The following is a 27,787-nucleotide window of genomic DNA, read 5'->3' on the forward strand; positions in this document are numbered from 1 at the left end:
ATTTAGTCAAGACTGATGGGGTAGTAAATGAGAGGCAGCTGGAGGGATTCACACATGGGTTGAAATGAGAGGCAAGACAAAACAAACAACAGGTGTGGCAGAGAAGGACAGGGCATGACAAAGAAAGGAATGTGCAGACTTTATATTGTCCAAAACCCCTATATTGGGAACCCCAAACCATTGTATCTGGAAATACATGTGCCGGTGTGACAAAAAAAGCTAAATGGCAGCGTGTCTACAGCTGTTACTGCAGTCAGTTTAACAAGCCAGACAAAGACAGAAATAAGAAAAAATGCCTGGATTTAAAATCAGTTGAACTAGCGTTCCTCTTCTCTATATGCTTGGTAAAACAGGGGTAATGTATTTGTGAATGCACACATGCTGTTGCCTATACTTAATTTGACTTTTCAGTAAACTACATATCTAACTTGGATTCCACGCAATAAATATGCTGCCATATATTTAATGGCATTATATTTAATTAGGCGGCGGCATGGTGGTGCAGTGGTTATCACTGTTGCCTCACACCTCTGGGGCCCGGGTTCGAGTCTCCGCCTGGGTGTGGAGTTTGCATGTCTCCCCATGTCGTCGTGGGGTTTCCTCCGGGTACTCCGATTTCCCCCCACAGTCCAAGAACATGCTGAAGCTAACTGGAGTTGATAAATTGCCTGTAGGTGAGCATGTGTGAGTGATTGGTGTGTGAGTCTGCCGTGCGATGGGCTGGCCCCCCATCCTGGGTTGTTCCCGGCCTCGTGCCCATTGCTTCCGGGATAAGCTCCGGACCCCCCGCGACCCACTAGGATAAGTGGTTTGGAAAATGGATGGATGGATATTTAATTAGATTAAGATTAGAAAAAGAACAGTGCTCCATATGAGTCGTAGATCACATATAATAAGAATGTTTCTGTATTTATATACATTGTTTGTAAAGTAATATTGTGTTTATTAACCTGAGTTTCTGCAGCTGACATTTAGGATCCTTCAGTACAGCAGAGAGCTGTATCACTCCTGAGTCTCCTGTGTTATTGTAGCTCAGATCCAGCTCTCTCAGGTGTGAGGGGTTTGACATCAGAGCTGAAGCCAGAGAAGCACAGCCTGTATCTGTGATTCCACAGTCTGACAGCCTGTAAAGAGAAGGAGAGAAACTCTTCACTCTCAGTGCTGGACACACAGGTCAGTTGAGTTAGAAAAGTGTTTAAATTACAAACATTTTTTTTAAACAAAAAACCTAATTTGCAACTATTCATGAAAATTTCATTTTGTCATATTTAAGAAACATATAATATTATCTCAGTTTAAACATTATTATACACGTTTGCTTGCACATAGTCTGACTGCTAACCTGAATTTCTCCAGCTGACATTTAGGATGCTTCAGTACAGCAGAGAGCTGTATCACTCCTGAGTCTCCTGTGTTACTGTAGCTCAGATCCAGCTCTCTCAGGTGTGAGGGGTTTGACCTCAGAGCTGAAGCCAGAGAAGCACAGCCTGTACTTGTGACTCTACAGCCTGACAGCCTGTAAAGAGAAGGAGAGAAACTCTTCACGCTCAGCTCTGGACACACAGCTCAGTTGAGTGAGGAAAATATTTGTATTACAATATATTTATTCTTAAACAAACAGCAAACTCACTGGACCTGAAATAATTAAACAGTCCGTTCATACCAAATACTCTCTATGGCTTTACATAATTACGTTTTATACTTCCTGTAATACATGTTGCTTGCAAGGAAACAGTCTGACTACTAACCTGAGTTTCTGCAGCTGACATTTGGGATCCATCAGTATAGCAGAGAGCTGTATCACTCCTGAGTCTCCTGTCTTATTGTGGCTCAGATCCAGCTCTCTCAGGTGTGAGGGGTTTGACCTCAGAGCCAAAGCCAGAGAAGAACAAGCATTATCTCTGACTCTACAGCCTGACATTCTGTAAAGGGCATGAGAGAATCCCTTCAATTTTCTCAGATCTGGACCCATAAATCAGTTCATTAAGGAAACACCATCATGACAGCACCTCTCTGGGATCTACACACACGTGTCACTCTGACTGACAGACAGGTGTCTGTGTGTCTCTGCCTGCTACAGCGTGAGTGACGCTTCTGTCCTTCTTTTGCCTTTCTGTTTGTTTGGGTCGGTTTCCCCCCTCCCGTTGTTCCCTTTTAGAGACCACCCACTGCCATACACCCCCCTCTTACTCTCAGACCCCCCTGTCATGAAGTGAGGACTCCGCCAGCCGTCTCTCACAGTCACTGCCATTTACTCCCGTCTCCCGACTTCAGCCGCACTGTTATTCAGTAAATACAGGCTCTGCAGTGCTGATGCTCGTACACCCACTGCTGCCTGGTTTATAGCTAAACTCCAGCACAGACTTCATAATAAAATATTACTATATTTTAACAAATTCCCAGTTACAACTACAATTAATTAATGAAACTGCCAATTTCCAGTTGAAGCTGTAATTAATAACCCCATTGTTTTAACAAGTACTGTAATGCCCACAGATGTGAATAATTATTTCTTATTCAATTGTGGCTCCTAACCTGAGTATCTGCAGCTGACATTTAGGATCCTTCAGTACAGCAGAGAGCTGTATCACTCCTGAGTCTCCTGTGTTATTGTAGCTCAGATCCAGCTCTCTCAGGTGTGAGGGGTTTGACCTCAGAGCTGAAGCCAGAGAAGCACAGCCTGCATCTGTGACTCTACAGCCTGACAGCCTGTAAAGAGAAGGAGAGAAACTCTTCAGTCTCTCAGCTCTGGACAAACAGTTCGGTTTAGTGAGAAAAGTATTCGCACTGGAACACGTTTATTATTTAATAGCTAATTTACTATTAATAATGAAACAGTTGTCATCTAACATATAGTTGAAATAAATACATAGACCAATTTCATGCTGCTTATACATTGTTATACCAATATTCATCCAAAGAAACAGTCTGACTACTAACCTGAGTATCTGCAGCTGACATTTAGGATCCTTCAGTACAGCAGAGAGCTGTATCACTCCTGAATCTCGTGTTTTATTGTCACTCAGATCCAGCTCTCTCAGGTGTGAGGGGTTTGACCTCAGAGCTGAAGCCAGAAAAGCACAGCCTGCATCTGTAACTCTACAACCTGACAGGCTGTAATGAGAAGGAGAGAAACTCTTCAGTCTCAGTGCTGGACACACAGCTCATTTCAGTGAGGAATGTATGTACATTAAAAATATTTATTGTTAAATAGCTAAATGACTATTAACAATAAAACAGTTCTCTCATCTAACATATAGTTGAAATAAATACATAGAACAATTTCATGCTGATTATACATTGTTATACCAATATTCATCCAAAGAAACAGTCTGACTACTAACCTGAGTATCTGCAGCTGACATTTAGGATCCTCCAGTACAGCAGAGAGCTGTATCACTCCTGAGTCTCCTGTCTTATTGTGGCTCAGATCCAGCTCTCTCAGGTGTGAGGGGTTTGACATCAGGGCTAAAGCCAGAGAAGTACAGCCTGCATCTGTAACTTTACAGCCTGACAGCCTGTGAAGAGAAGGAGAGAAACTCTTCAATATCAGCTCTGGACAAACGCTCAGATCAGAGATTAAAGTATTTATATCACAAATATTTATTTTTAATGAAATTGATCATTTACTACTAATTATGAAACAGTTAATTTTATCACAGAGTTAGAAAAAATGTATATAATTATTTCAATTTAAACAATGTTATTCACGTTTGCTTGCACATAGTCTGACTACTAACCCGAATTTCTCCAGCTGACATATAGGATCCTTCAGTACAGCAGAGAGCTGTATCACTCCTGCATTTCTTGTTTTATTGTGGCTCAGATCCAGCTCTCTCAGGTGTGAGGGGTTTGACCTCAGAGCTGAAGCCAGAGAAGCACAGCCTTTTTCTGTGACTCTACAGCCTGACAGCCTGTAAAGAGAAGGAGAGAAACTCTTCACTCTCTTAGCTCTGGACACACAGCTTAGTTCAATGAGGAAAGTATCTGAATGAAAACATATTTACTGTTAAATAGCAAAATTACTACTAGTTATACTACGGGACCGTTGAATGCTTGAATCTGATTGGCTGACGAACGTTCTGAGGTGTGCAATTATTTTCAGGGAAACGCACGGCGAACGTAGTTCCAGGCAGCTCTCTTGACCGCATTACAGTTCCATATCACTTCGCATAGTTAACTGTAATAACGGAAATTAGCATACAGTACCTATACAGCACACAGGACTAACAAAAACAACAACATGACAGACGATTTTCCGAAAGCAAATTTTAATATTTACGGTGAATATGAAACTTTCAACAACTGGGCTGCAGCAGTATTAGTTAGCCTAGTGTACCAACTTAAAGGCTACACATGACATTTCTCACTAGCGAGGTAATAACAGCGCTGCATCTTAAAGCAGACTTACAGTTTAGAGACGGTGCTTCAGAACACTGTTGAGGGACACACAGAGGTAGCCTAATTCATACAAGCTCTCTCTCTGTTTCTCTGTCTCTCTCGCTCTCTTTCTAATAACTTCATTATTAACTGCATTAGTCTGCTATCAACGGCTCAAGCCTCCATTGCCAGCTTTAAAATGACGTTTTGGAACTAGCAAAAGAGTCGTTGGATGAGATGCGGAAGAAATAATCCTACTCACAATAGCGATTTAAGTAGAAAAACCGGACGAATCCCTTGAAATATATCATCTGATCGATGTCTTGAGGTGTGGCAACCGTAGTATAAGCGGAATAATTGACTCCGGACCGTTGAATTATTAGAAAATAATGCACACCCGAGGTGTAACGGCCACTCCGCTTCGCGTCGTGGCCGCATTACCACCTCGGGTGTGCATTATTTTCTAATAATTCAACGGCCCGTCGTCAATTATTCCTTACTTAATGAAACAGTTATCTCATCTAATATAAAGTTGCAACGAATATGTAAAATAATTTCATGCTGTTTAAACATTTTATTATACAGTTTTTCTTACAAGGAAACAGTCTGACTACTAACCTGAGTATCTGCAGCTGACATTTAGGATCCTTCAGTACAGCAGAGAGCTGTATCACTCCTGAGTCTCCTGTGTTATTGTAGCTCAGATCCAGCTCTCTCATGTGTGAGAGGTATGACCTCAGAGCTGAAGCCAGAGAAGCACAGCCTGTATCTGTGACTCTACAGCCTGACAACCTGAAAAGAGAAGGAGAGAAACTCTTCACGCTCTCAGCTCTGGTCACACAGCTCAATTCAGAAAGGAAAGTATTTATATTATATGCATTTATGTTTAATGAAATAGCTAATTTACTACTACTGTAATTATGAAACTGTTCATTCATTTCATCAGACAGTTAGAAGAAGTGTATATATAAACATTGCTATACAGTTTTTCTTGCAAGGAAACAATCTGACTCCTAACCTGAATTTCTGCAGCTGACATTTAGGATCCTCCAGTACAGCAGAGAGCTGTATCACTCCTGAGTCTCCTGTGTTACTGTAGCTCAGATTCAGCTCTCTCAGGTGTGAGGGGTTTGACCTCAGAGCTGAAGCCAGAGAAGCACAGCCTGTATCTGTGACTCTACAGAATGACAACCTGTAAAGAGAAGGAGAGAAACTCTTCACTCTCAGGTCTGGACCCATAAATCAGTTCATTAAGGAAACACCATCATGACAGCACCTCTCTGGGATCTACACACACGTGTCACTCTGACTGACAGACAGGTGTCTGTGTGTCTCTGCCTGCTACAGCCTGAGTGACGCTTCTATCATTCTTTTGTCTTTCTGTTTGTCTGGTTCAGTTTCTCCCCTCCTGTTGTTCCCTTTTAGAGACCACCCACTGCCATACACCCCCCTCTTACTCTCAGACCCTCTGGCATGGAGTGAGGACTCGCCAGCCGTCTCTCACAGTCCCTGCCAGTTACTCCTGTCTCCTGACTTCAGCTGCACTGTTATTCAATAAATACAGCCTTTGCAGTACTGATGTACATACACCCACTGCTGCCTGGTTCATAGCTAAACTCCAGCACAGACTTCATAATAAAATGTTACTATATTTGAACAAATTCCCAGTTACAACTACAATTAATTAATGCAACTCCCAATTTCGAGTTGAAGCTGCAATTAATGACCCCATTATTTTAACAAGTACTGTAATGCCCACAGATGTGAATATCCATCCATCCATTTTCCAAACCACTTATCCTACTGGGTCGTGGGGGGTCCGGAGCCTAACCCAAATGCAATGGGCACGAGGCAGGGAACAACCCAGGATGGGGGGCCAGCCCATCGCAGGGCACAATCACACACCATTCATTCACGCATGCACACCTACGGGCAATTTTAGCAACTCCAATTAGCCTTAGCATGTTTTTGGACTGTGGGGGGAAACCGGAGTACCCAGAGGAAACCCCACGACGACATGGGGAGAACATGCAAACTCCGCACACATGTGACCCAGTCGGAGACTCGAACCCGGGTCCCAGAGGTGTGAGGCAACAGTGCTAACCACTGCACCACCATGCCACCCCCCAGATGTGAATAATTATTTCTTATTCAATTGTGGCTCCTAACCTGAGTATCTGCAGCTGACATGTAGGATCCTTCATAACAGCAGAGAGCTGTATAACTCCTGAGTCTCCTGTGTTATTGTAGCTCAGATCCAGCTCTCTCAGGTGTGAGGGGTTTGACCTCAGAGCTGAAGCCAGAGAAGCACAGCCTGTATCTGTGACTCTACAGCTTGACAGCCTGTAAAGAGGAGAGAAACTTTTTATTCTCCAGTACTGTTACCGAGGTGTTACCCAAAGCAAGGGACTCTAAAAAGAGAGTCGTCGTTTTCATCATATGGCATTTGTTCCTTCATATTTATATTTAGGGGTTTTACTACCTTCTGTGTTCATCTCTCATATGAGGAAAAATGCATTTATGATCTTATAATGTTTTTCTGATGCTTTTCATGCCTAACATGAAAAATAGAGTACTGCTCACATCAGTAATCAATCAGACACATAAAGCAATCAAAATCATCTGGTATTTTTTAATCTAAGCATAATTTACCTAAATTCATTAGATTAGTGACTTTTGACCGCTAACAGTATGGAAAAACTCACCTGAGTGACCTGATTTTACATTTTGGATTCTCCAGCCCAGCAGAGAGCAGATTAACCCCTGAATCCTGCAGGTCATTGTCACTCATATCCAGCTCCATCAGACATGATGAGTTTGAACTGACAGCTGAAGACAGCAGTTCACAGCTGTTCTCAGTAAGGTTACAGCTGCTCAACCTGAAGAGGAAAGCATGTTATATTAGACATCTCCACACACCCCTGACATTACACATCCTACACATCTCCCTTTCCAGGCACCTTAGGGTGACTAAAATTCCTATATTACTCTGTATTTTGTATTTCATTGTATTGGCATTGAATTATGTTGTCTTTGTCTTGTACTGCACTATGGTTTTGTCCCTATTGTCCCCCCGATACTGAAACTCAATGCCGCTCATGCCATGATACATGAAACAATGCTGGTTACATTAATAGATCTTTATGCCTGGGGGCATGGCATGATTGTGCAGTAGTTAGCACTGTCGTCTCTAGTGCCTGGGTTGAAGTCTCCGCCATGGTTCCATGTGTATGTAGTTTGTATGTTCTCCTTGTGTCATTGTGGGGTTTTCTTTGGGTAGTCTGCCCCCCCCCCCCCCACCAAGTCCAAAAACATGCAGAGGCTAATTGGAGTTGATAAATTGTTCATAGGTGTTCATGTGTGAGTGAATGATGTGTGAGTGAATGATGTGTGAGTGAATGATGTGTGAGTGTGCCCTGTGATGGGTTGGCACCCCATTTTGTTGTTCCCTGTCTTGCATCTATAGGCTCCGGTCCCCCCGTAACCCTGAATAGGACAAGCGGTTTCAGAAAATGAATGGATGGATTTCCTTATACATTCAGTTTAGAATAATATGTACACTGTTTACTTAATGCTATTATATAAACAAAAATAGCAAAAATAAGGGAACGCTTATGTATTTCTCAGTTTTCAAAACCCAAAAAATTTCTATATTGTTCTGTCCCACACTGCAAAAAAAACTGTCTGTAACGTTTCAGTTTTGTAGATTCTTTTATTTCATTAGAAATTTCATAAAATTAATAAAATTATCTTGTATTTTAAGTGATTCCTGAGGATAAACGATGGTATTTACTTGAGTAAGATTTAGTTATACTCTACAGGTATTATACAGACAGTGTAACCCAACAAGTGACCCAGGACTCACTGTGCTGTTCTGGATGCCTTGACCACAGGCAGCAGCCTCAGAAGACCTTCATCTGATCTGATGTATTTTTTCAGGTCAAACACATCCAGCTCCCCTTCTGAAGTCAGCAGCACAAAGACCAGAGCTGACCACTGTGCAGGTGAGAGACTTTCTGTCGTAAGTCTTCCTGATCTCAGGTAACTTTGGACTTCCTCAGCCAGAGAGGTGTCATTTAGTTCATTCAGACAGTGAAACAGATTGATTGTCCTTTCTGAGGAGAGATTCTCCCTAATCTTCTCCTTAATGTAGCTGGCCGTTCTTTGTGTGTCATGGGATATAATTCCTGTATGTGACAGAATGCCCTGTAAAAGAGCCTGACATGAGTCCATTGACAGACCAAGCAGGAAGCGGAGGTAGAGATCTAAGTGTCCAGTCTTACTCTGTAAAGCTTCATTCACTACCTCCTTTAGTAGAGCAGTGTGTTTTCGTTGTGAGATAAATTTGGTGAAGCTGAATTTCTGGTTTACATGTTTAAAAAACACATACAAAGCAGCCAAGTACTCTTGAATAATCAAATGTACAAAGCAGTAAACCTTCTCTTGACACAATCCAGTCTCCTCTTTAAATATTTCTGTGCACATTCCAGAGAAGACTGAAGCTTCACTCACATCAATGCCACTTTTTCTCAGATCTTCCTCATAGAAGATAAGATTTCCACTTTGGAGATTCTGGAAAGCCAGCTTCCCCAGTTTCAAAAGGAATTCTTTATTTACTCTTAATGATTCTGAAAAGGGCTCTGCTGCTTGTTTCCTGAGATATTTTTGATTTTTCAAGGAAGTATGAAATATAACAAAACGTGTGTACATCTGAGTAAGAGTTTTGGGGATTTCGTCACTGCCTGCTTCACTAAACAGTCTCTCAAGAACCGTGGCTGAAATCCAGCAGAAGACTGGTATGTGGCACATGATGTACAGGCTCCTTGATGACATCACATGTGAAATAATCCTGCCAGCCAGGTCTTCATCACTGAATCGCTTCCTGAAGTATTCCTCCTTCTGAGGATCATTGAATCCTCGTATCTCTGTTACTTGATGGACGCAGTCAGGAGGGATCTTACTGGTTGCTGCTGGGCGAGAAGTTATCCAGAGGAGAGCAGAGGGAAGCAGATTTCCTTTAATGAGGTTTGTCAGTAACACATCTAATGATGCCGGTTCTGCTATATCAAACCAACTCTCATTGGCCTGGAAATCTAAAGGAAGGCGACACTCATCCAGACCGTCAAAGATGAGCAATACTTTGCAATTACAAAGTTGAGCTGGTCCAAGCTCTTTGATTTCTGGGAAGAAGTGGTGAAGTAGTTGTGTCAGACTGTATTCTTTCTCCTTCAGTAGATTCAGATCACGGAAAGGTAGTGAAAATACTAAATGAACATCCTTATTTGCTGATCCTTGAGCCCAGTCAAGAATAAATTTCTGCACAGTGACTGTTTTTCCGATACCAGCCACGCCTCTTGTCAGCACTGTTCTGATCTGTGACTTTCGTCCAGGTTGTGCTTTAAAGATGTCATTACATTTGATCACAGTCTCCTGTGCTGTAGGTTTCTTGGATGATGTTTCAATCTGTCTGACCTCATGCTGATCATTCACACCTCCAGTTCCACCCTCAGTTATATAGAGTTCTGTGTAAATCTGCTTGAGCAGAACTGATTTTCCTGGCTTAGCCTGTCCTTCAAACACATACTGAAACCTCTTCTGCAGTGTTTGTTTTAGTTTTTTCTCAGAAACCATCAACATTTTACCTGCAAAAACAAATTTTCATGGTTATATAATTCATGATTAAACACATGCTTCCGTACCATGTATGTTGTATGTAGCTCTAATAAACATTAAAACATTTTAATATCACACTGATTATTTCTGGTAAATATAATGTCAAGTAATTTAATTTCAAAATATATGATATTGTCGGGGGCAGCATGGTGGTGCAGTGGTTAGCACTGTTGCCTCACACCTCTGGGACCCAGGTTCAAGCCTCCGCCTGGGTTACATGTGTGTGGAGTTTGCATGTTCTCCCCATGTCGTCATGGGGTTTCCTCCGGGTACCCCGGTTTCCCCCCACAGTCCAAAAACATTCTGAGGCTAATTGGAGTTGCTAAATTGCCTGTAGGAATGCATGTGTGTGAGTGAATGGTGTGTAAGTGTGCCCTGCGATGGGCTGACCCCCCATCCTGGGTTGTTTCCTGCCTCATGCCCATTGCTTCCAGGATAGGCTCCGGACCCCCTCAACACAGTAGGATAAGCAGTTTGGAAAATGGATGGATGATATTGCCACAAGATAAGCTTTAAACAAAATCCGATAGTATCATTCTGTGAGTGCGTATGTATAAGTCTGTTTTGGGATTTTAAGATTCCACTTGATGAATCAGGGTGTCGCAAAACTGCTGAGTTTACATTCAATGTTCCCTCATATTCAGCATTGACCATGTTAAAAACTGGTGATCTGGCAACGTCATAATAATACAAAACAAAGACTATAAACCTATACAGTTACAACATGATGGACACATAAACAATCAAAAGCTCTTACTCTGTTCCAGCACATCAGCAAGATCCATCTTAAATGCAAAATAAGAATAAAACTGTAAACAAGAACCGACAGAACAGCACTCATCATCAGTATCTATGGAAGTTTTTATTGGACTTTATTATTTGTAACACAAAGACAATCCAGAAATACGTACCATGATCATCAATACACAAACACACATTTTTTATGTTTTGCGTAAAATTATATCCACAAAAAGAAGGAGCAATATATACAAACAGATTTTGTATATTTGTGGAACTAAGGCCTTATCCACACGTACACTGGTATGTTTAACATTTTCCTCCTCTGTTATTAAAAAAAATCTCTGTCCACATCCATCCATCCATTTTCCAAACCACTTATCCTACTGGGTCGCAGGGGGGGGGTCCGGAGCCCATCCCTCTGTCCACATGAAAACACTAAAACGTGCTGTCAAGAGTCTGCCAAACCAACAGGTGGCGATATAACTCTAACCGTAAAGCCATATTGGCTTATCCGAAACCTTATTACCCGTTCTGCTACGCTAAAAATAGGCAATGGTAACAGCAAAAGGCACACACTCTAACATTACAAGGCAAAAACTCTGTTTTTCATGGAGTTTTACAAAAGCTCCATTTTCAGTGTGGTATGAAATTTTAACAAAAATTGACAAATAAATAGGAGCAAAGTCACAAATGTTCCCCAAATAGACAGGAAGTGATCCACAAATGTGCAAAATGTTTCACGTGTACAAATTGATCTGTGTTTTTGTGGATTTTATTTTTACAAAACACAAATAAAAAACACATACAGTATTTGTTGATAGTGAAATATTTGTGGATCATGGAACATATTTGTGGATTGTCTTCTGTGGGTCCAATGAAACCTTCCATAAGTATCCATATTTGAATACATTCAATTAAAAAAGCAAAAGTTCAGGGAGCATGCTGTTTTACCATGTTGTCTGTTTGTGCAGCAACTGCACCAAAACTTCTTATGCTATTCTAATAGAATAATGAAATATAACTTGTATTCTGGTACAAGAAGAAGGAAGCAGACTGTATAATACGACACCTGGAATGTGGATGACAAATCCATCTGATGGCTGTTTGCAGACAGAATCCCAGGCTTCCCTCGATCAAATCTATACTGTCGTTCTCTATGAATAAAACGGGTATGGAGATGGGTGTTATTCTCTTTGAGACATGTAGTATGCATATTTATACAGCAGTATCTTAGTTGCACTTTACATTCATCTTTCATCATTGGCAAAAACCCCACTGGACAGAGCTGGATACAGTTGAGTCTAATCTCTTCTGCTGTATCCTACTCAATGTGCACAGAGAAAAATGGTTATATCTTTATTTAGACATAATAAGCTATATTTGATAAAACTTTCATGAACTGCTCCTTCATAATGCATTCATTATGCATTCATAGAACATTCACTGCACTTTCATAATGCATTCATGGAACATGAACTAAGAATAACACCCTCAACGTGTTAGAGCACTACATTCATAATACTTTCAATGAAAAAGACATAACAGCTGTAATATTAATCACAAGCATTATACAGTGGAATCCGCTTATAGTGATCATGGTTATAGTGAGCAACTACTTATATGGATCAAAAAGCTCGGGACAGAATCATTCCTGTAGATACTGTTTAAATATTTCACTTATAGTAATTGTCATGCCCGGCTCGTCCACTCCTGGTGTGTGCCACGCCCCCTGATTACCCACGTGTGCTTCCCTGATCGTCTCCAGCTTTGTCCGATTCCTTTGATTAGTCTTGGTGTATTTAAGTCCTGGTCTGACCTGTTTCTCCTGTCCGTCATTGTGGTTAGGTGATGGTGTGTGCCCGTTCCTGTCGTCCGATCTGTTTCCCGATTAAACCCGAAGTTTTACCCTAATTTCCGCCTGCCTTGCTCGTTCCTGACCCGCCTACTCGCACGATCACTCCCCTGCCAAGAGTGATCGTGACAGTAATCAAGTAGTCTGCATAAAGTGTTCATTTTGGAGGATTTATACATGACAGCATATGGAAATTTTTTTTCTTTGTTTTACTTTACTTTGATAATACTACTTTGCCTTGCAGTAACCTATCTGCTTTTGGTTAGCTACCTGCTGTGTGCACTGAACATATGACGGAAAAATAATTCACTTTAATTAAATATAAAAGTATTAAATTGGATATACAGGTGTATACCCTATGATAAACTGGTATCCCATCCAGGACGTACCCCTGTCTTGTGCCCTGTGATAGACTGGTATCCCATCCAGGATGTACCCTTGTCTAGTGCCCTGTGATACACTGGTATCCCACCCAGGATGTACCCCTGTCTTGTGCCCTGTGATAGACTGGTATCCCATTCAGGATGTACTCCAGCTTTGTGCCCTGTGATAGACTGGAATCCCATCCAGGATGTACCCCTGTCTTGTGCCCTGTGATAGACCGGTATCCCATTCAGGGTGTACCCCAGCCTTGTGCCCTGTGATAGACTGGAATCCCATTCAGGATGTACCCCTGTCTTCTGCCCTGTGATAGACTGGTATCCCAACCAGGATGTACCCCTGTCTTCTGCCCTGTGATAGACTGGTATCCCAACCAGGATATACCCCTGTCTTGTGCCCTGTGATAGACTGGTATCCCATCCAGGATGTACCCCTGTCTTCTGCCCTGTGATAGACTGGTATCCCAACCAGGATGTACCCCTGTCTTGTGCCCTGTGATAGACGAGTATCCCATCCAGGGTGTACCCCAGCTGTGTGCCCTCTGATAGACTGGTATCCCTTTCAGGGTGTACCCCAGCCTTGTGCCCTGTGATAGACTAGTATCCCATCCAGGATGTACCCCTGTCTTGTACCCTGTGATAGACTGGTATCCCATTCAGGATGTACCCCTGTCTTGTGCCCTGTGATAGACTGGTATCCCATCCAGGATGTACCCCAGCCTCGTGCCCTGTGATAGACTGGTATCCCATTCAGGATGTACCCCTGTCTTTTGCCCTGTGATAGACTGGTATCCCATCCAGGGTGTACCCCAGCTGTGCGCCCTCTGATAGACTGGTATCCCATTCAGGGTGTACCCCAGCCTTTTGCCCTGTGATAGACTGATATCCCATCTAGGATGTACCCCTGTCTTGTGCCCTGTGATAGACTGGTATCCCATCTAGGATGTACCCCTGTCGTGTGCCCTGTGATAGACTGGTATCCCATCCAGGGTGTACCCCAGCTGTGTGCCCTCTGATAGACTGGTATCCCATCCAGGGTGTACCCCAGCCTTGTGCCCTGTGATAGACTGGTATCCCATTCAGGATGTAACCCTGTCTTGTGCCCTATGATAGACTGGTATCCCATTCAGGGTATACCCCAGTCTTGTGCCCTGTGATAGACTGGTATCCCATCCAGGATGTACCCCTATCTTGTGCCCTGTGATAGACTGGTATCCCATTCCGGATGTACCCCAGCCTCGAGCCCTGTGATAGAGTGGTATCCCATTCAGGATGTACCCCTGCCTTTTGCCCTGTGATAGACTGGTATCTCATCCAGGGTGTACCCCAGCTGTGCGCCCTCTGATAGATTGGTATCCCTTTCAGGGTCTACCCCTGTCTTGTGCCCTGTGATAGACTGGTATCCCATGCAGGGTGTATCCCTGTCTTGTGTCCTGTGATAGACTGGTATTCCATCCAGGATGTACCCCTGTCTTGTGCCCTGTGATAGACTGGTATCCCATCCAGGATGTACCCCTGTCTTGTGCCCTGTGATAGAGTGGTATCCCATTCAGGATGTACCCCTGCCTTTTGCCCTGTGATAGACTGGTATCCCATCCAGGGTGTACCCAGGGTAACAAACCTGGTCTGACCTGTTTCTCCTGTCCGTCATTGTGGTTAGGTGATGGTGTGTGCCCGTTCCTGTCGTCCGATCTGTTTCCCGATTAAACCCGAAGTTTTACCCTAATTTCCGCCTGCCTTGCTCGTTCCTGACCCGCCTACTCGCACGATCACTCCCCTGCCAAGAGTGATCGTGACAGTAATCAAGTAGTCTGCATAAAGTGTTCATTTTGGAGGATTTATACATGACAGCATATGGAAAAATTTAATTACGGTAATTCTTTTTTCTTTGTTTTACTTTACTTTGATAATACTACTTTGCCTTGCAGTAACCCATCTGCTTTTGGTTAGCTACCTGCTGTGTGCACTGAACACATGACAGAAGAATAATTCACTTTAATTAAATATAAAAGTATTAAACTGACCTTTTGTCAAATGGAATATCTCCTTTCTTCAAGAAAAGTGGAGGATCCATTGACCTGTTACTCTTCATAGACACACAGCTGGGTATAGGAGAGCCTGATTTCTCCATCTGTATCCTAATCATTGAGCACAGAAATTAATCATTATATATAGACATAATAAGCTTCATTTTTATGCATTCATTCCTATATATGTAATTTGGATTGTGAACGAGAAATCATTTGTGGAAGAGTGTAATAAGAAAAGGAGTGACAACAGAAAGCTTTTTTGTTCACTTTAATTAAATAAAAAAGTATTGAACTGACCTTTTGTCAAATGGAATATCTCCTGTGTTCAAGTGAATTGGAGGATCCATTGACCTGTTACTCTTCATAGACACACAGCTGGGTAAAGGAGAGCCTGATCTCTCCATCTGTATCCTATAAAAGGCCACATCAGCACATCAATCTGCTGAAAATTAATATAAGACTATGATTTTCTGTAACTTCCATGTTCTCCCCATGTCACAGTTAGGCTAAGTCATGTCTCTAAATTAGATATACAGGTGTATACCCTATGATAAACTGGTATCCCATCCAGGACGTACCACTGTCTTGTGCCCTGTGATAGACTGGTATCCCATCCAGGATGTACCCTTGTCTAGTGCCCTGTGATACACTGGTATCCCACCCAGGATGTACCCCTGTCTTGTGCCCTGTGATAGACTGGTATCCCATTCAGGATGTACTCCAGCTTTGTGCCCTGTGATAGACTGGAATCCCATCCAGGATGTACCCCTGTCTTGTGCCCTGTGATAGACCGGTAACCCATTCAGGGTGTACCCCAGCCTTGTGCCCTGTGATAGACTGGAATCCCATTCAGGATGTACCCCTGTCTTCTGCCCTGTGATAGACTGGTATCCCAACCAGAATGTACCCCTGTCTTCTGCCCTGTGATAGACTGGTATCCCAACCAGGATATACCCCTGTCTTGTACCCTGTGATAGACTGGTATCCCATCCAGGATGTACCCCTGTCATCTGCCCTGTGATAGACTGGTATCCCAACCAGGATGTACCCCTGTCTTGTGCCCTGTGATAGACGAGTATCCCATCCAGGGTGTACCCCAGCTGTGTGCCCTCTGATAGACTGGTATCCCATCCAGGGTGTACCCCAGCTGTGCACCCTCTGATAGACTGGTATCCCTTTCAGGGTGTACCCCAGCCTTTTGCCCTGTGATAGACTGATATCCCATCCAGGATGTACCCCTGTCTTGTGCCCTGTGATAGACTGGTATCCCATTCAGGATGTACCCCTGTCGTGTGCCCTGTGATAGACTGGTATCCCATCCAGGGTGTACCCCAGCTGTGTGCCCTCTGATAGACTGGCATCCCATTCAGGGTGTACCCCAGCCTTGTCCCCTGTGATAGACTGGTATCCCATTCAGGATGTACTCCAGCTTTGTGCCCTGTGATAGACTGGAATCCCATCCAGGATGTACCCCTGTCTTGTGCCCTGTGATAGACCGGTAACCCATTCAGGGTGTACCCCAGCCTTGTCCCCTGTGATAGACTGGTATCCCATTCAGGATGTAACCCTGTCTTTTGCCCTATGATAGACTGATATCCCATCCAGGATGAACCCCAGTCTTGTGCCCTGTGATAGACTAGTATCCCATCCAGGACATACCCCTGTCTTCTGCCCTGTGATAGACTGGTATCCCATCCAGGATGTACCCCTGTCTTGTGCCCTGTGATAGACTGGTATCCCATGCAGGACGTACCCCTGTCTTGTGCCCTGTCATAGACCGGTATCCCATTCAGGGTGTACCCCAGCCTTGTGCCCTGTGATAGACTGATATCACATCCAGGACATACCCCTGTCTTGTGCCCTGTGATAGACCGGTATCCCATTCAGGGTGTACCCCAGCCTTGTGCCCTGTGATAGACTGGAATCCCATTCAGGATGTACCCCTGTCTTGTGCCCTATGTTAGACTGATATCCCATCCAGGATGTACCCCAGTCTTGTGCCCTGTAATAGACTGGTATCCCATCCAGGACATACCCCTGTCTTGTGCCCTGTGATAGACTGGTATACCATCCAGGATGTACCCCTGTCTTGTGCCCTGTGATAGACCGGTATCCCATCCAGGATGTACCCCTGTGTTGTGCCCTGTGATAGACTGGTATCCCATTCAGGATGTACTCCTGTCTTGTGCCCTGTGATAGACTGGTATCCCATCCAGGATGTACCCCTGTCTTGTGCCCTGTGATAGACTGGTATCCCATCCAGGATGTACCCCTGTTTTGTGCCCTGTGATAGACTGGTATCCCATCCAGGATGTACCCCTGTCTTGTGCCCTGTGATAGACTGGTATCCCATCCAGGATGTACCCCTGTCTTGTGCCCTGTGATAGACTGGCATCCCATTCAGGGTGTACCCCAGCCTTGTGCCCTGTGATAGACTGGTATCCCATCCAGGATATACCCCTGTCTTGTGCCCTGTGATAGACTGGTATCCCATCCAGGATGTACCCCTGTCTTGTGCCCTGTGATAGACTGGTATCCCATCCAGGATGTACCCCTGTGTTGTGCCCTGTGATAGACTGGTATTCCATCCAGGATGTACTCCTGTCTTGTGTCCTGTGATAGACTGGTATCCCATCCAGGATGTACCCCTGTTTTGTGCCCTGTGATAGACTGGTATCCCATCCAGGATGTACCCCTGTCTTGTGCCCTGTGATAGACTGGTATCCCATCCAGGATGTACCCCTGTCTTGCGCCCTGTGATAGACTGGTATCCCATCCAGGATGTATCCCTGTCTTGTGCCCTGTGATAGACTGGCATCCCATTCAGGGTGTACCCCAGCCTTGTGCCCTGTGATAGACTGGTATCCCATCCAGGATATACCCCTGTCTTGTGCCCTGTGATAGACTGGTATCCCATCCAGGATGTACCCCTGTCTTGTGCCCTGTGATAGACTGGTATCCCATCCAGGATGTACCCCTGTCTTGTGCCCTGTGATAGACTGGTATCCCATCCAGGATGTACTCCTGTCTTGTGCCCTGTGATAGACTGGTATCCCATCCAGGATGTACCCCTGTCTTGTGCCCTGTGATAGACTGGTATCCCATCCAGGATGTACCCCTGTTTTGTGCCCTGTGATAGACTGGTATCCCATCCAGGATGTACCCCTGTTTTGTGCCCTGTGATAGACTGGTATCCCATCCAGGATGTACCCCTGTCTTGTGCCCTGTGATAGACTGGTATCCCATCCAGGATGTACCCCTGTCTTGTGCCCTGTGATAGACTGGTGTCCCATCCAGGATGTACCCCTGTCTTGTGCCCTGTGATAGACTGGTATCCCATCCAGGATGTACCCCTGTCTTGTGCCCTGTGATAGACTGGTATCCCATCCAGGATGTACCCCTGTCTTGTGCCCTGTGATAGACTGGTGTCCCATCCAGGGGATCCATCTGATTCTGATCCAGTTAAGTCTGATTGTTGCACGTGCTTCCTTTTGCTTGATGATTATTTATCAGTTCTCTTGCGTTTTTATTGTTTTTTCCTTTTTCTTTTTGTTTCTTGTGTACTTAACGGGAGGAGTCAAAGCTTAAGATGGTGTAAAAACAAATCACCAATCCGAAATTTTTTAGATATCTTTTGTTGTCTTTTGCCCAACCCTCTCGACACTTTACCTTTCAACAATATTTTGTTTGTTATGTTTTATAGTTACTGATTATAGTCTCCATACTGACTATTTCAGGCATCTGTGTATCATTGCGGGGGCGTCATGTCTCTGTCTGGGTTACATGTTTGTGGAGTTTGCATGTTCTCCCCATGTTGTCGTGGGTTTTCCTCCGGGTACTCCGGTTTCCTCCCACAGTCCAAAGACATGCTGAGGCTGATTGGAGTTGCTAAATTGCCCATAGGTGTGCATGTGTGAGTGACTGATGTGTGAGTGTGCCCTGCGATGGACTGGCCCCCCATCCTGGGTTGTTCCCTGGCTTATGCCCATTGCTTCCGGAATAGGCTCCAGACTCCCTGCGACCGAGAAGGATAAGTGGTTTGGAAAATGGATGGATGCGTGTATCATTGCACTGGTGGGTGACCAAAGATTGGGTATCACTGAGCCAAGTATCAGTCAATGAATGAACTGAATGAAGAATCACTCAGTGAACAAGCTCAACAAATCACTACAGTGACTGAAAAGATCAGTGAATGAATTGTTCCTGAATAACAGTAGTCTATTGGACAGTCATCAGTACCATCTGCACTCAGTAGCCACTCAGTGCAGTGCACACGAAATACTGAACGCAAACATTGTCAATAAGTTCACTTGCTGTGTGGCTGAGCATAAGAACATTCCTTCATTCATACATTCAACTTCTATACCCTATGTACTGGGGGGTTGGAGCCTATCATTCTCTCTCTCTCTCTCTCTAAGTACACGCATAAGTGGATGTTTCAAATGTTTATTTTTCTCTGTTGTGTCATTATATATGCCCTGGCTTTGGTAATTCTTCGGTTACACTGAATAATTTACATACAGGTAATACTTTGCTGTGTTGGAGTTTGATTTTGCTAAATGTTTTTAGTCTAGGTGTTAAGCCATAGAGGAGAGTGTTATACAAGTGGTAAAAGCTGATGACCTGCAATGGAAGATTATTCGGGGGATTGTTGTGGTCACTTCTCTTACTTCCATTTCAAACCCAGTGGTTAACAAAGATTGTCCTTTTTGCTCCCTCAGCATGTTTCAGGTTATCACCCTCATTTTCAGTCCTGTAGAATTTATTTGAATCCTTTAGAGAGTCTTTCTTTAGATAGGTTTTTATTCCAGTTTTTTAATATGCTGTAAAATATCAAGTGTTAGCTGATTCATTTTATTATTGGACAGGTGAAAATGGCAATACTATATGTTAACAGACAAAACAGGATAGCACCAATTTCAGACCATTATACGATAATTATTTTCAGAAGGTTGGTGAAATTTGAGGATGGTTGATTTAAATTTTTACAAACATTTCCAAATACATGGTGTATGTATTGTATGTAGTGTGTTCAGGAGCGGTCTGTACAGTGATTAATGAAGACCTCATGTTAAAATTTAAATTGTTTTCTTTTATTCTTTTATATGACTGTCATTCCTGAAGGGCGGAGCACACGTACTGTGCAGAAATCAACTCTTCACCCATGCCACTCTATAAAAATCTCACTCACCCATGTGTCCACAGCGAATTATTGTTGTCTCTGATGCACTCTACTGAGCAATTCTCTAAACCTGTCTCTCATCTCTTGTGTGACTCCGACCCTGCTTGTTCTTGCCCTGCATGCTCCTGCCTGACCATCCTGCCTGGTGTGCCTGTTCCCTGTCTCCTGGATCTTCATAGGACTGACCTTCTCAGGTATCTGGCTGCCTGGAATTCCAGTCTCTTGATTTGGTTTCTGTCTGCCTGGATTGTTAAGTAAAGCCCTCTGTATCAAGCATCTGGGTCCTCTGTTGTTTCTGTCTCCTGTTTGTGTGGTTTATTTCAAATTCTCTCTCTCTCTCGCTCGGTCTCTCTCTCTCTCTCTCTCTCTCTCTCTCTCTCTCTCACACACACACACACACACACACACACACACACACACACACACACACACACACACACATCCACTCACCTCTGGGTTTCTCCATCATCCATTTCAGAGTCAGTGCTCCTCCTCACCAAAGCCAAGATGAAATACAAAACTCCTGTGCAGAAAAACAAACATGGTCTAATGCAAAACAACAAATGGCAAATTATTAAACAAGTTAAAGGTTTAGTAACCTCTTTTACTCCACCCTAAGTGTGAAGAGCCTGCTGTTGAGAGCTTGTTTTTTGTCGTCAATTCTAATTTATTGATTTTCTTAGCAATAGCTCCATAACCCGTCTATATGCCACCTCAGTAGGTGTCACTACAGAGCTTTCAGTAACACTTTAGTTGAGGGGATACAAATACTTAGTTACTACTGAAGTACAAATAATGAGCAAACATAGTTGCTACTTAAAAGATGTGTCACAATTCATTAATGATGAATAAATATGACCTCAGTATTTCATTTGCACAAGAGAGACATTTTCTCTAGTAGTATGTGACTGCACTTGGCACTGGCTGATACACCACATATATTGCACTTGACATACTATAGTCAACTCCTTCTGAATGAAAAAACTATCACCACCAGATGCTGGGTATTCATGGTGATAACAGTCACCCCATGATGATAACAGTCACCCAATGGCAAAAATAGTTGCAATCATAAAATCTGCTGGGTAGCATTATAAATTTAACTGTAATATGTTACCCAGTCAATTTCTGTTTTGGTTCCAAAAAATATATGTAGTTTAGGTTTTTTTAAATAGCGACATTTCTCCCAGCAATAGACTTATTTGCACCTAAAATTCAGTAATATTACAGTTTGCCTATCGCAAAGTTATTCATGGTCTTACAGTATTATGAATTATATACATTTCATTTTAGACAACCAATATCATAGCTGACAGCTATACTAAAATATGGAAAAAAACAGAAAAGAGTTAAGTAGTACCAGGATAATACTACTGTACAATGTCATTACACCAGTTGCTGTGTATAGCACTAACAAAAAAAAGAAGTAACTATTGTGGATCACGGGGGGTGCAGAACCTATGGGCAGAACTCAGGGAATAACCCAGGATGGGGCACCAACCCATCGCAGGGCACACACACACACACACACCATTCACACCTACAGGCAATTAGCCTCAGCATGTTTTTGGACTGTGGGGGAGAAACCCGAGGTACCTGAAGGAAATCCAACAACAACAAGAGAGAACATGCAAACCCCACACATACCTAATGGAGACTTGAACCCTGATTCCAGAGGTGCTACCTACTGCACCACTATGCCAAGGCGCAAGTCAATATCAAACTATTTATTCTAATGACAAATTTTTTGCATCATGTAGACTACCGTTTAAGGACAAAACAACACTCTTTCATTATAACCTTTAAAAGGACTCACATAGGCACCCAATAAGTACCAAACCAACCACATACCGAAAACAAAAGGAGGTCTGATGCTGGACTATAAGGTACAAATATTTTATTAATTTATTCAATGCTAAAGACACGAGATAAACAGACAGGGCTCATGTAAGACACGGGCAAACTCACATGCAATAACAGGAGATACAAGAATTAACAATAACAGTTACAAACATGCAAATCCCACCGTTCATTCACCATTAATGATCGTCATGATGTATCTTTCATCTCAAGCAGTGACTATATTTGTTGCTGTGTCCATTAATTAATACTATAAACCGTTATGAACTATGAAAAAAAACTGCTTAGGGTAACGAGGCATATTTCACCATGGTGGCCTTTTTCGCCGTGTTTTAAAATCTGTCTAAGGTTATTCTAAAGCAAAGATAACTCAGTGGTACATTTTCTCTGTGTTATTATTAGTTAGGCCACTGTGTTGTTTTGTTTACCAGTGTATAACTGAGCTATTTTGTGACATAAATACATTTTTATTTGCACTATCAATTTTGATGGTGGCGTAAGTTTTTATGACACAAGACTCCATCCAAGTAAAATAGTTAAAATGATATCGTGATTTCTTGAACAACAAAAAATCTAATTTGTTAAGCCTTACGGCAGTTTCCAAATACATTAAATGTCCGCAGCCACTGCTGGCAGCTGTTGTTTAGTTTCCTTTTAAATGAATTACTTAACAACTGTGTTGCTTAGTGCCCATTTTCACTACGCCGTTATTGTTGGACTTTGAACTTATGGTGACTTCATTAAAAGAGCCTCCTTGTCTTTCACCACTACCACCATGCCTCGGCCTGCTAGGTATTGCTAGAAGTGGGATGCCAGAAGCAGCCCCACTGGCACGGTTGGAGCAGTTGCTTCTCAACATCATCGATTTGAGGGGGGCTGTGGAGCGTTGGAGGGGAATAACCAGTGGTGGCCAATTCACTGGTACTGTGGGAGGGGAAGGCACTGGACACGCCACTGCCCAGAAGCCCACGACAGAGCTGCTGGCAGACGAGTGGGGGACAGCGGAGTGAGAACAATGCTGCCCTGCCCTACAAAGAACCTCAGACCCGTGCAGTGTGCTCTGAAGCCACCCCTGCCAGCCCAGTGGGCACCATGACAGACTCCAACCGCTCACCAAGGGCACCCCACTTGTCAGCTGTAAGTACGACAGTAACAGACATACAGTAACTCTGGATATCAAAGCTGATAACTCTAGTTTATACACATGTAATTATGTATCTGAATGATTTTAAGTCATCTCACATTCAGCCATTCAACTCATTTAAAGGGAAAGAACACGCTACTGTGTTGTTTGGTATCATTGTGTGCATCACACTGAACATGGACTAGAGAAAGCAAAGGAGAGAGCTGTCTGAGGAGCTCAGAAAGAAGATTATAGGTAACAGTGTTAAAGGTAAAGGATATAAATCCATCACCAAGCAGCTCCATGTTCCTGTGACCATAGTAATAATAATAATAATAATAATAATAATAATAATAATAATAATACCATTATTATTAAAAAGTATAAGGTTCATGACTGTAGCCAACCTCCCAGGACGTGGACGCAAGAGGAAATGCAACCCCAGGTTGATCAGAAGGATAGTGTGGATGGTAGAAAAAGAGCCAAAGAAACCATCCAAAACCATTAAAGCTGAGCTCCAAGGTCAAAGTACGTCACCTTCTGATTGTACCATCCGTCACATTCTCAAGAATAATGGGCTCCATGGAAAAACAGCGAGGAGGGCTCCACTACTGACAGAAAAACATAAAAAAGCCAGGTGGAATTCGCCAAAATGCATGTTGACAAGCTCCAACGTTTCTCGGAGAATGTCCTTTGGACTGATGAGACAAAACTGGAGCTTTTTAGCCAGTCACATCAGCTCTATGTTTACAGAAGTTGTAAAGGAAATGAACACCATACCTACTGTGACACATGGAGGGGGCTTGGTTTTGGTTTGGGGCTGCTTTGATGCATCTGGCACAATCTGTGCAGGACACAATGAAATCTCAAGACTACCAAGCCATCCTGGAGTGAAACATACGGCCCAGTATCAGAAAGCTCAGCCCCAGTCACAGGTCATGGGTCCTCCTACAGGATTATGACCCAAAACATACAGCTAAAGCACTCAAGAATGGCTGAGAAAAAACATTGGACTATTCTTAAATGGCCCTCCATGAGCCCAGATCTTAATCCCATTAAACATCTATGGAATGATCTGGAAATTGCAGTGTGGAGACACCACCCTTTGTTCAGGAAGAGTGAGCCAAACTACCTGTTGGCAAATGCAGAGTCTCACTGTGAAGTACAGAGATCACATGTACTTTGCAGTGATTGCTGCAAAAGGCGGTGCCACAAAATATTGTTTAGGGTATCATGCACCTTTTTTGTCCATGCCATTTACATTTGTTTAATTATATAGAATATTCAACTGAATTGATAATCAAAAGCAAAGTATGATTTATGTTAAACATGGAATAAACCAGGGGTGCCCAATATATTGATCGCGATCTACTGGTCGATCGCAAAGGTAGTCAGGGTAGATCGTATGGCATAAAAAACAGAGGATCGACGACGCGATCAACCGCGCCAGCTACTGGGAAACCCCAGCAAGCGGCTGAGTCGCCTCCAATTAGCCTCCAATTTAGTTCTACTAAACTTAAGAAAGGGTATAAAAATGAATGGGGGAGCTGGACCAAGTAAGAAGCCAAAAACCTACCATCTCCATACAGAATGAAAGGAGGAGATTTTTCACAATGTCATATTCGAAGTGCATTTCCCTCATCTGTCAGTCTACCGTTGCTATTCCGAAGACGGGAAATGTGTAGCGGCGTTTTCGGACTGTTCATAAAAACTACATTAACTTCCCTCCGAAAACCGAGCTGAGAAAGAGAAAGGTGAAGGAACTAAAATCCCAATTCAGTTCAAAAATACTTTATTTAGCCCAAAGGGAAATTAATAATAATAATAATAATAATTATTATTATTATTATTATTATTATTATTATTATTATTATTGTTGTTGTTGTTTTTATACATAAATATATGTTTTGCATTTTTACAGTAGGTAGATCATTTTGACTTGGTGATTTATAAGTAGCTCGCAAGCTGACAAAGTGAGGGAGCCCTGCTGCACATAATAAAGGATGCCATTAAACTTTTGTCAGTTTCACGTTATTTCACAGATAGTTGTATTTTTTTTTTGTGGAAGGGTACCAACGAATTTGTCAAAGTCTGCACGTTTACCAGACTACAATATATTAGTTCCTTAAACATATGTTTGTATATAGGTTACTGTAAATGAGTTTGCTAAATTGTACCTTTCAAGTTGACAACATTAATTATAACTTAAGTAATAAAGTTGCTGGAACTATTTTGTCACAAATTGAGTAACATTAATTATAACTTTATTAAGCTTCTGCAACTCTTTCGTCACCAAGTTGAGTAACATTAATTATTACTTACTGTAAGTTACTGCAACTCTTTGTCACAAGCTTGAGCAGCCGGTTGTCTTTATTAAGGTTTCTCAACTTTAATTTTTTACTCATTGTCATTTTGACCCAATTGCAAAAGTTATGATATAATTCAATGCACAAATGTATAGTGTAAAGTGAAAATGAAAATCAATCCATAGTTTAATCAATGTTTTTCAACGATGATTCATTTTACAAAATCAATACTTAATTTGATTTAATTTTAACGTTAATTGAAACAAGATCTCAATTCACCCATGTTGTCGTAATTCGCATAGGTTAGGTTTAAGTTTTATAATAGATTTTAATTATACGATATACATTTACTAATTGAAGCAAAAAATCTGTATTAAACGTAGAAAAGGACAGCAGCAGAATCCAGAATGAGTGCAACTGCGACTGCGTCGGGACAAGTATAGGTACGAGTGACAATATAAATTCCTACCTCTATTAATGTAGTAAGTTTGCAAAATTGGAATTCTGCAGATTTGCATCTTTTCCCCCAAGGGTGGCAATCATAGGGACTTGCCGCTTCCAGTGAGTAGCCTGACCATGCAGATATTAGGCTATATTCTTATAGAGGCAACAGGGTTTCCAACATTTACGCATTTGGCGCGAAACTCACGCTTTCAGTCTCTCACCCCCACGCAAAAAACAATCTTACGGCAAATCTATATTATTCCGTTATAAACCTAAAATTAGATACACCAGTTTGCAAACCCTACAGACTATTTACAAGGTAATTATAAATTCTTACATGTAAATGTGCGTGCAGACTTGCGTCGAATTGGAAATCTCACACTATATCCATCCGGACAAAGTCGGCAACCCTAACACTTTATTTTACAGTCTTAAATGATAATAGAAATGAAATTCTTCAGAAAAACGAACCATGACTCGGTTATTAACACTCCGTCGTGATTTATCCCTTATATGTACTATGCTTATAGGGTAGATTTGTTGTTTACCCCGCATGTACTCATACTGTTTAAAACCATTCAAGCAATTTAATTGTTTAAACGTTATACATTAATTATTTTAAATATCGACAAGACAGAATCAGTAACATGACAAAATTATGCTGGACTGATTAAAACAAATTATTGAAACGCACGTTAGCTTATGTAATAATTTAAATATTGTTAATACATTTTAGGTTGACGGCATTCCGATCTTGTGTGCTGTCTGGGGAAAAGTAAAGTACTTTAGCTAGTTACTGTAAAGCGACTTTGTGAGATTTTCGTTTTAATTAAAATGGCATATCCGCATTGTAACATACCATATCCACAACATATATAAAAAGCTTTCGGATTAATGGAACAATCGATGTATATTACAAAGAAACGTCGTATTAATAATATGATAGATCCATAACGGTAATCATTATTTCCAGCTGAACTGCAATAATAACTTATACACGAGACACGAGGTTATTCTTCATTATTATCCAACTTTTCTCAACACATTATATGATTAATACGTTGATTTAACAGACATTCATAATTACTTACTGCGTCTTTAGTCGATTCTTTGTGAAAGTTACACTAGCCTACTGGGTTTAGAAGAAAATCTTTACTTTCGTTTTCACCTTCGACTTATCTGTTTTGCTGTAGAACAGTGTCACAGTACAGATCGGGAACACCTCAACTATGTAAGGGGTTAGATTTATATGGGGCTATTACTGTAGCAAAATTATTTGCAATTGTGTATGGAGAGTTGTGTAACTGTGTGCGTAATCCAATTTGTATATGTATTAGAGTCAGCACCTGTCCTCCTCAACATTTTGTGTCCGCCCTCCGCATCCCACCCCATTCCAATTTGGCCAGCCAATTCTTCCTGTTTTGCAAGTCCGTAGTGTATTTCGCTACCTCCTCGGACTCCCCCGGGAAGAAAACAGTGAGAAAGGGCTTAGCGTTCGGCTCAGAGACTAAAACTCTCAGATCATGGGTTTGAGGCTGGCCAGAAATCACTCTTAAATGTTTTGTCCGATTATTGGTTTTCTGCTTTCCCTGATGTTTATTAGTCAACTGTTTTCTTTCTTGTGCCCGCTTGTGTACAGTTCGCACCTGCTTGTAATTTTCCGTCATGTTAGTGTGACGCTCTTTTCTTGACTGGGGTTCGTTAGGCTTCGAGGTTTATTTAGCAATAAGGCCAGAGACTGTATATGGATGTATATGTATATATATATATATATATATATATATATATATATATATATATATATATATATATATAT

At 42.2% G+C, this 27,787-nt stretch overlaps 1 protein-coding gene across 1 annotated transcript in view; it reads right to left on the reverse strand.

Moving 5' to 3' along the window:
* The window catches only part of LOC125742321 (protein NLRC5-like), a 165,273-nt gene extending 138,030 nt beyond the window's left edge, over positions 1–27,243 (reverse strand). Inside the window, exons 1-18 of the mRNA XM_049014227.1 lie at positions 27,063–27,243; positions 20,689–20,761; positions 15,354–15,467; positions 15,051–15,164; positions 11,864–11,948; positions 10,811–10,838; positions 8,246–10,022; positions 7,086–7,259; positions 6,550–6,723; positions 5,399–5,572; positions 4,999–5,172; positions 3,741–3,914; positions 3,345–3,518; positions 2,941–3,114; positions 2,536–2,709; positions 1,749–1,922; positions 1,343–1,516; positions 951–1,124 (exon numbers count right to left, since the gene is read on the reverse strand). Of these exons, the coding sequence (XP_048870184.1) occupies positions 951–1,124; positions 1,343–1,516; positions 1,749–1,922; positions 2,536–2,709; positions 2,941–3,114; positions 3,345–3,518; positions 3,741–3,914; positions 4,999–5,172; positions 5,399–5,572; positions 6,550–6,723; positions 7,086–7,259; positions 8,246–10,022; positions 10,811–10,838; positions 11,864–11,948; positions 15,051–15,164; positions 15,354–15,467; positions 20,689–20,711 (4,055 nt within the window). The 5' untranslated portion in view covers positions 20,712–20,761; positions 27,063–27,243. The remainder of the gene's footprint in view (positions 1–950; positions 1,125–1,342; positions 1,517–1,748; positions 1,923–2,535; positions 2,710–2,940; positions 3,115–3,344; positions 3,519–3,740; positions 3,915–4,998; positions 5,173–5,398; positions 5,573–6,549; positions 6,724–7,085; positions 7,260–8,245; positions 10,023–10,810; positions 10,839–11,863; positions 11,949–15,050; positions 15,165–15,353; positions 15,468–20,688; positions 20,762–27,062) is intronic.
* Positions 27,244–27,787: the final 544 nt, after the last annotated feature.

Source organism: Brienomyrus brachyistius, chromosome 1 (assembly GCF_023856365.1).
Source record: "Brienomyrus brachyistius isolate T26 chromosome 1, BBRACH_0.4, whole genome shotgun sequence".
NCBI classification, from domain to species: Eukaryota; Metazoa; Chordata; class Actinopteri; order Osteoglossiformes; family Mormyridae; genus Brienomyrus; species Brienomyrus brachyistius.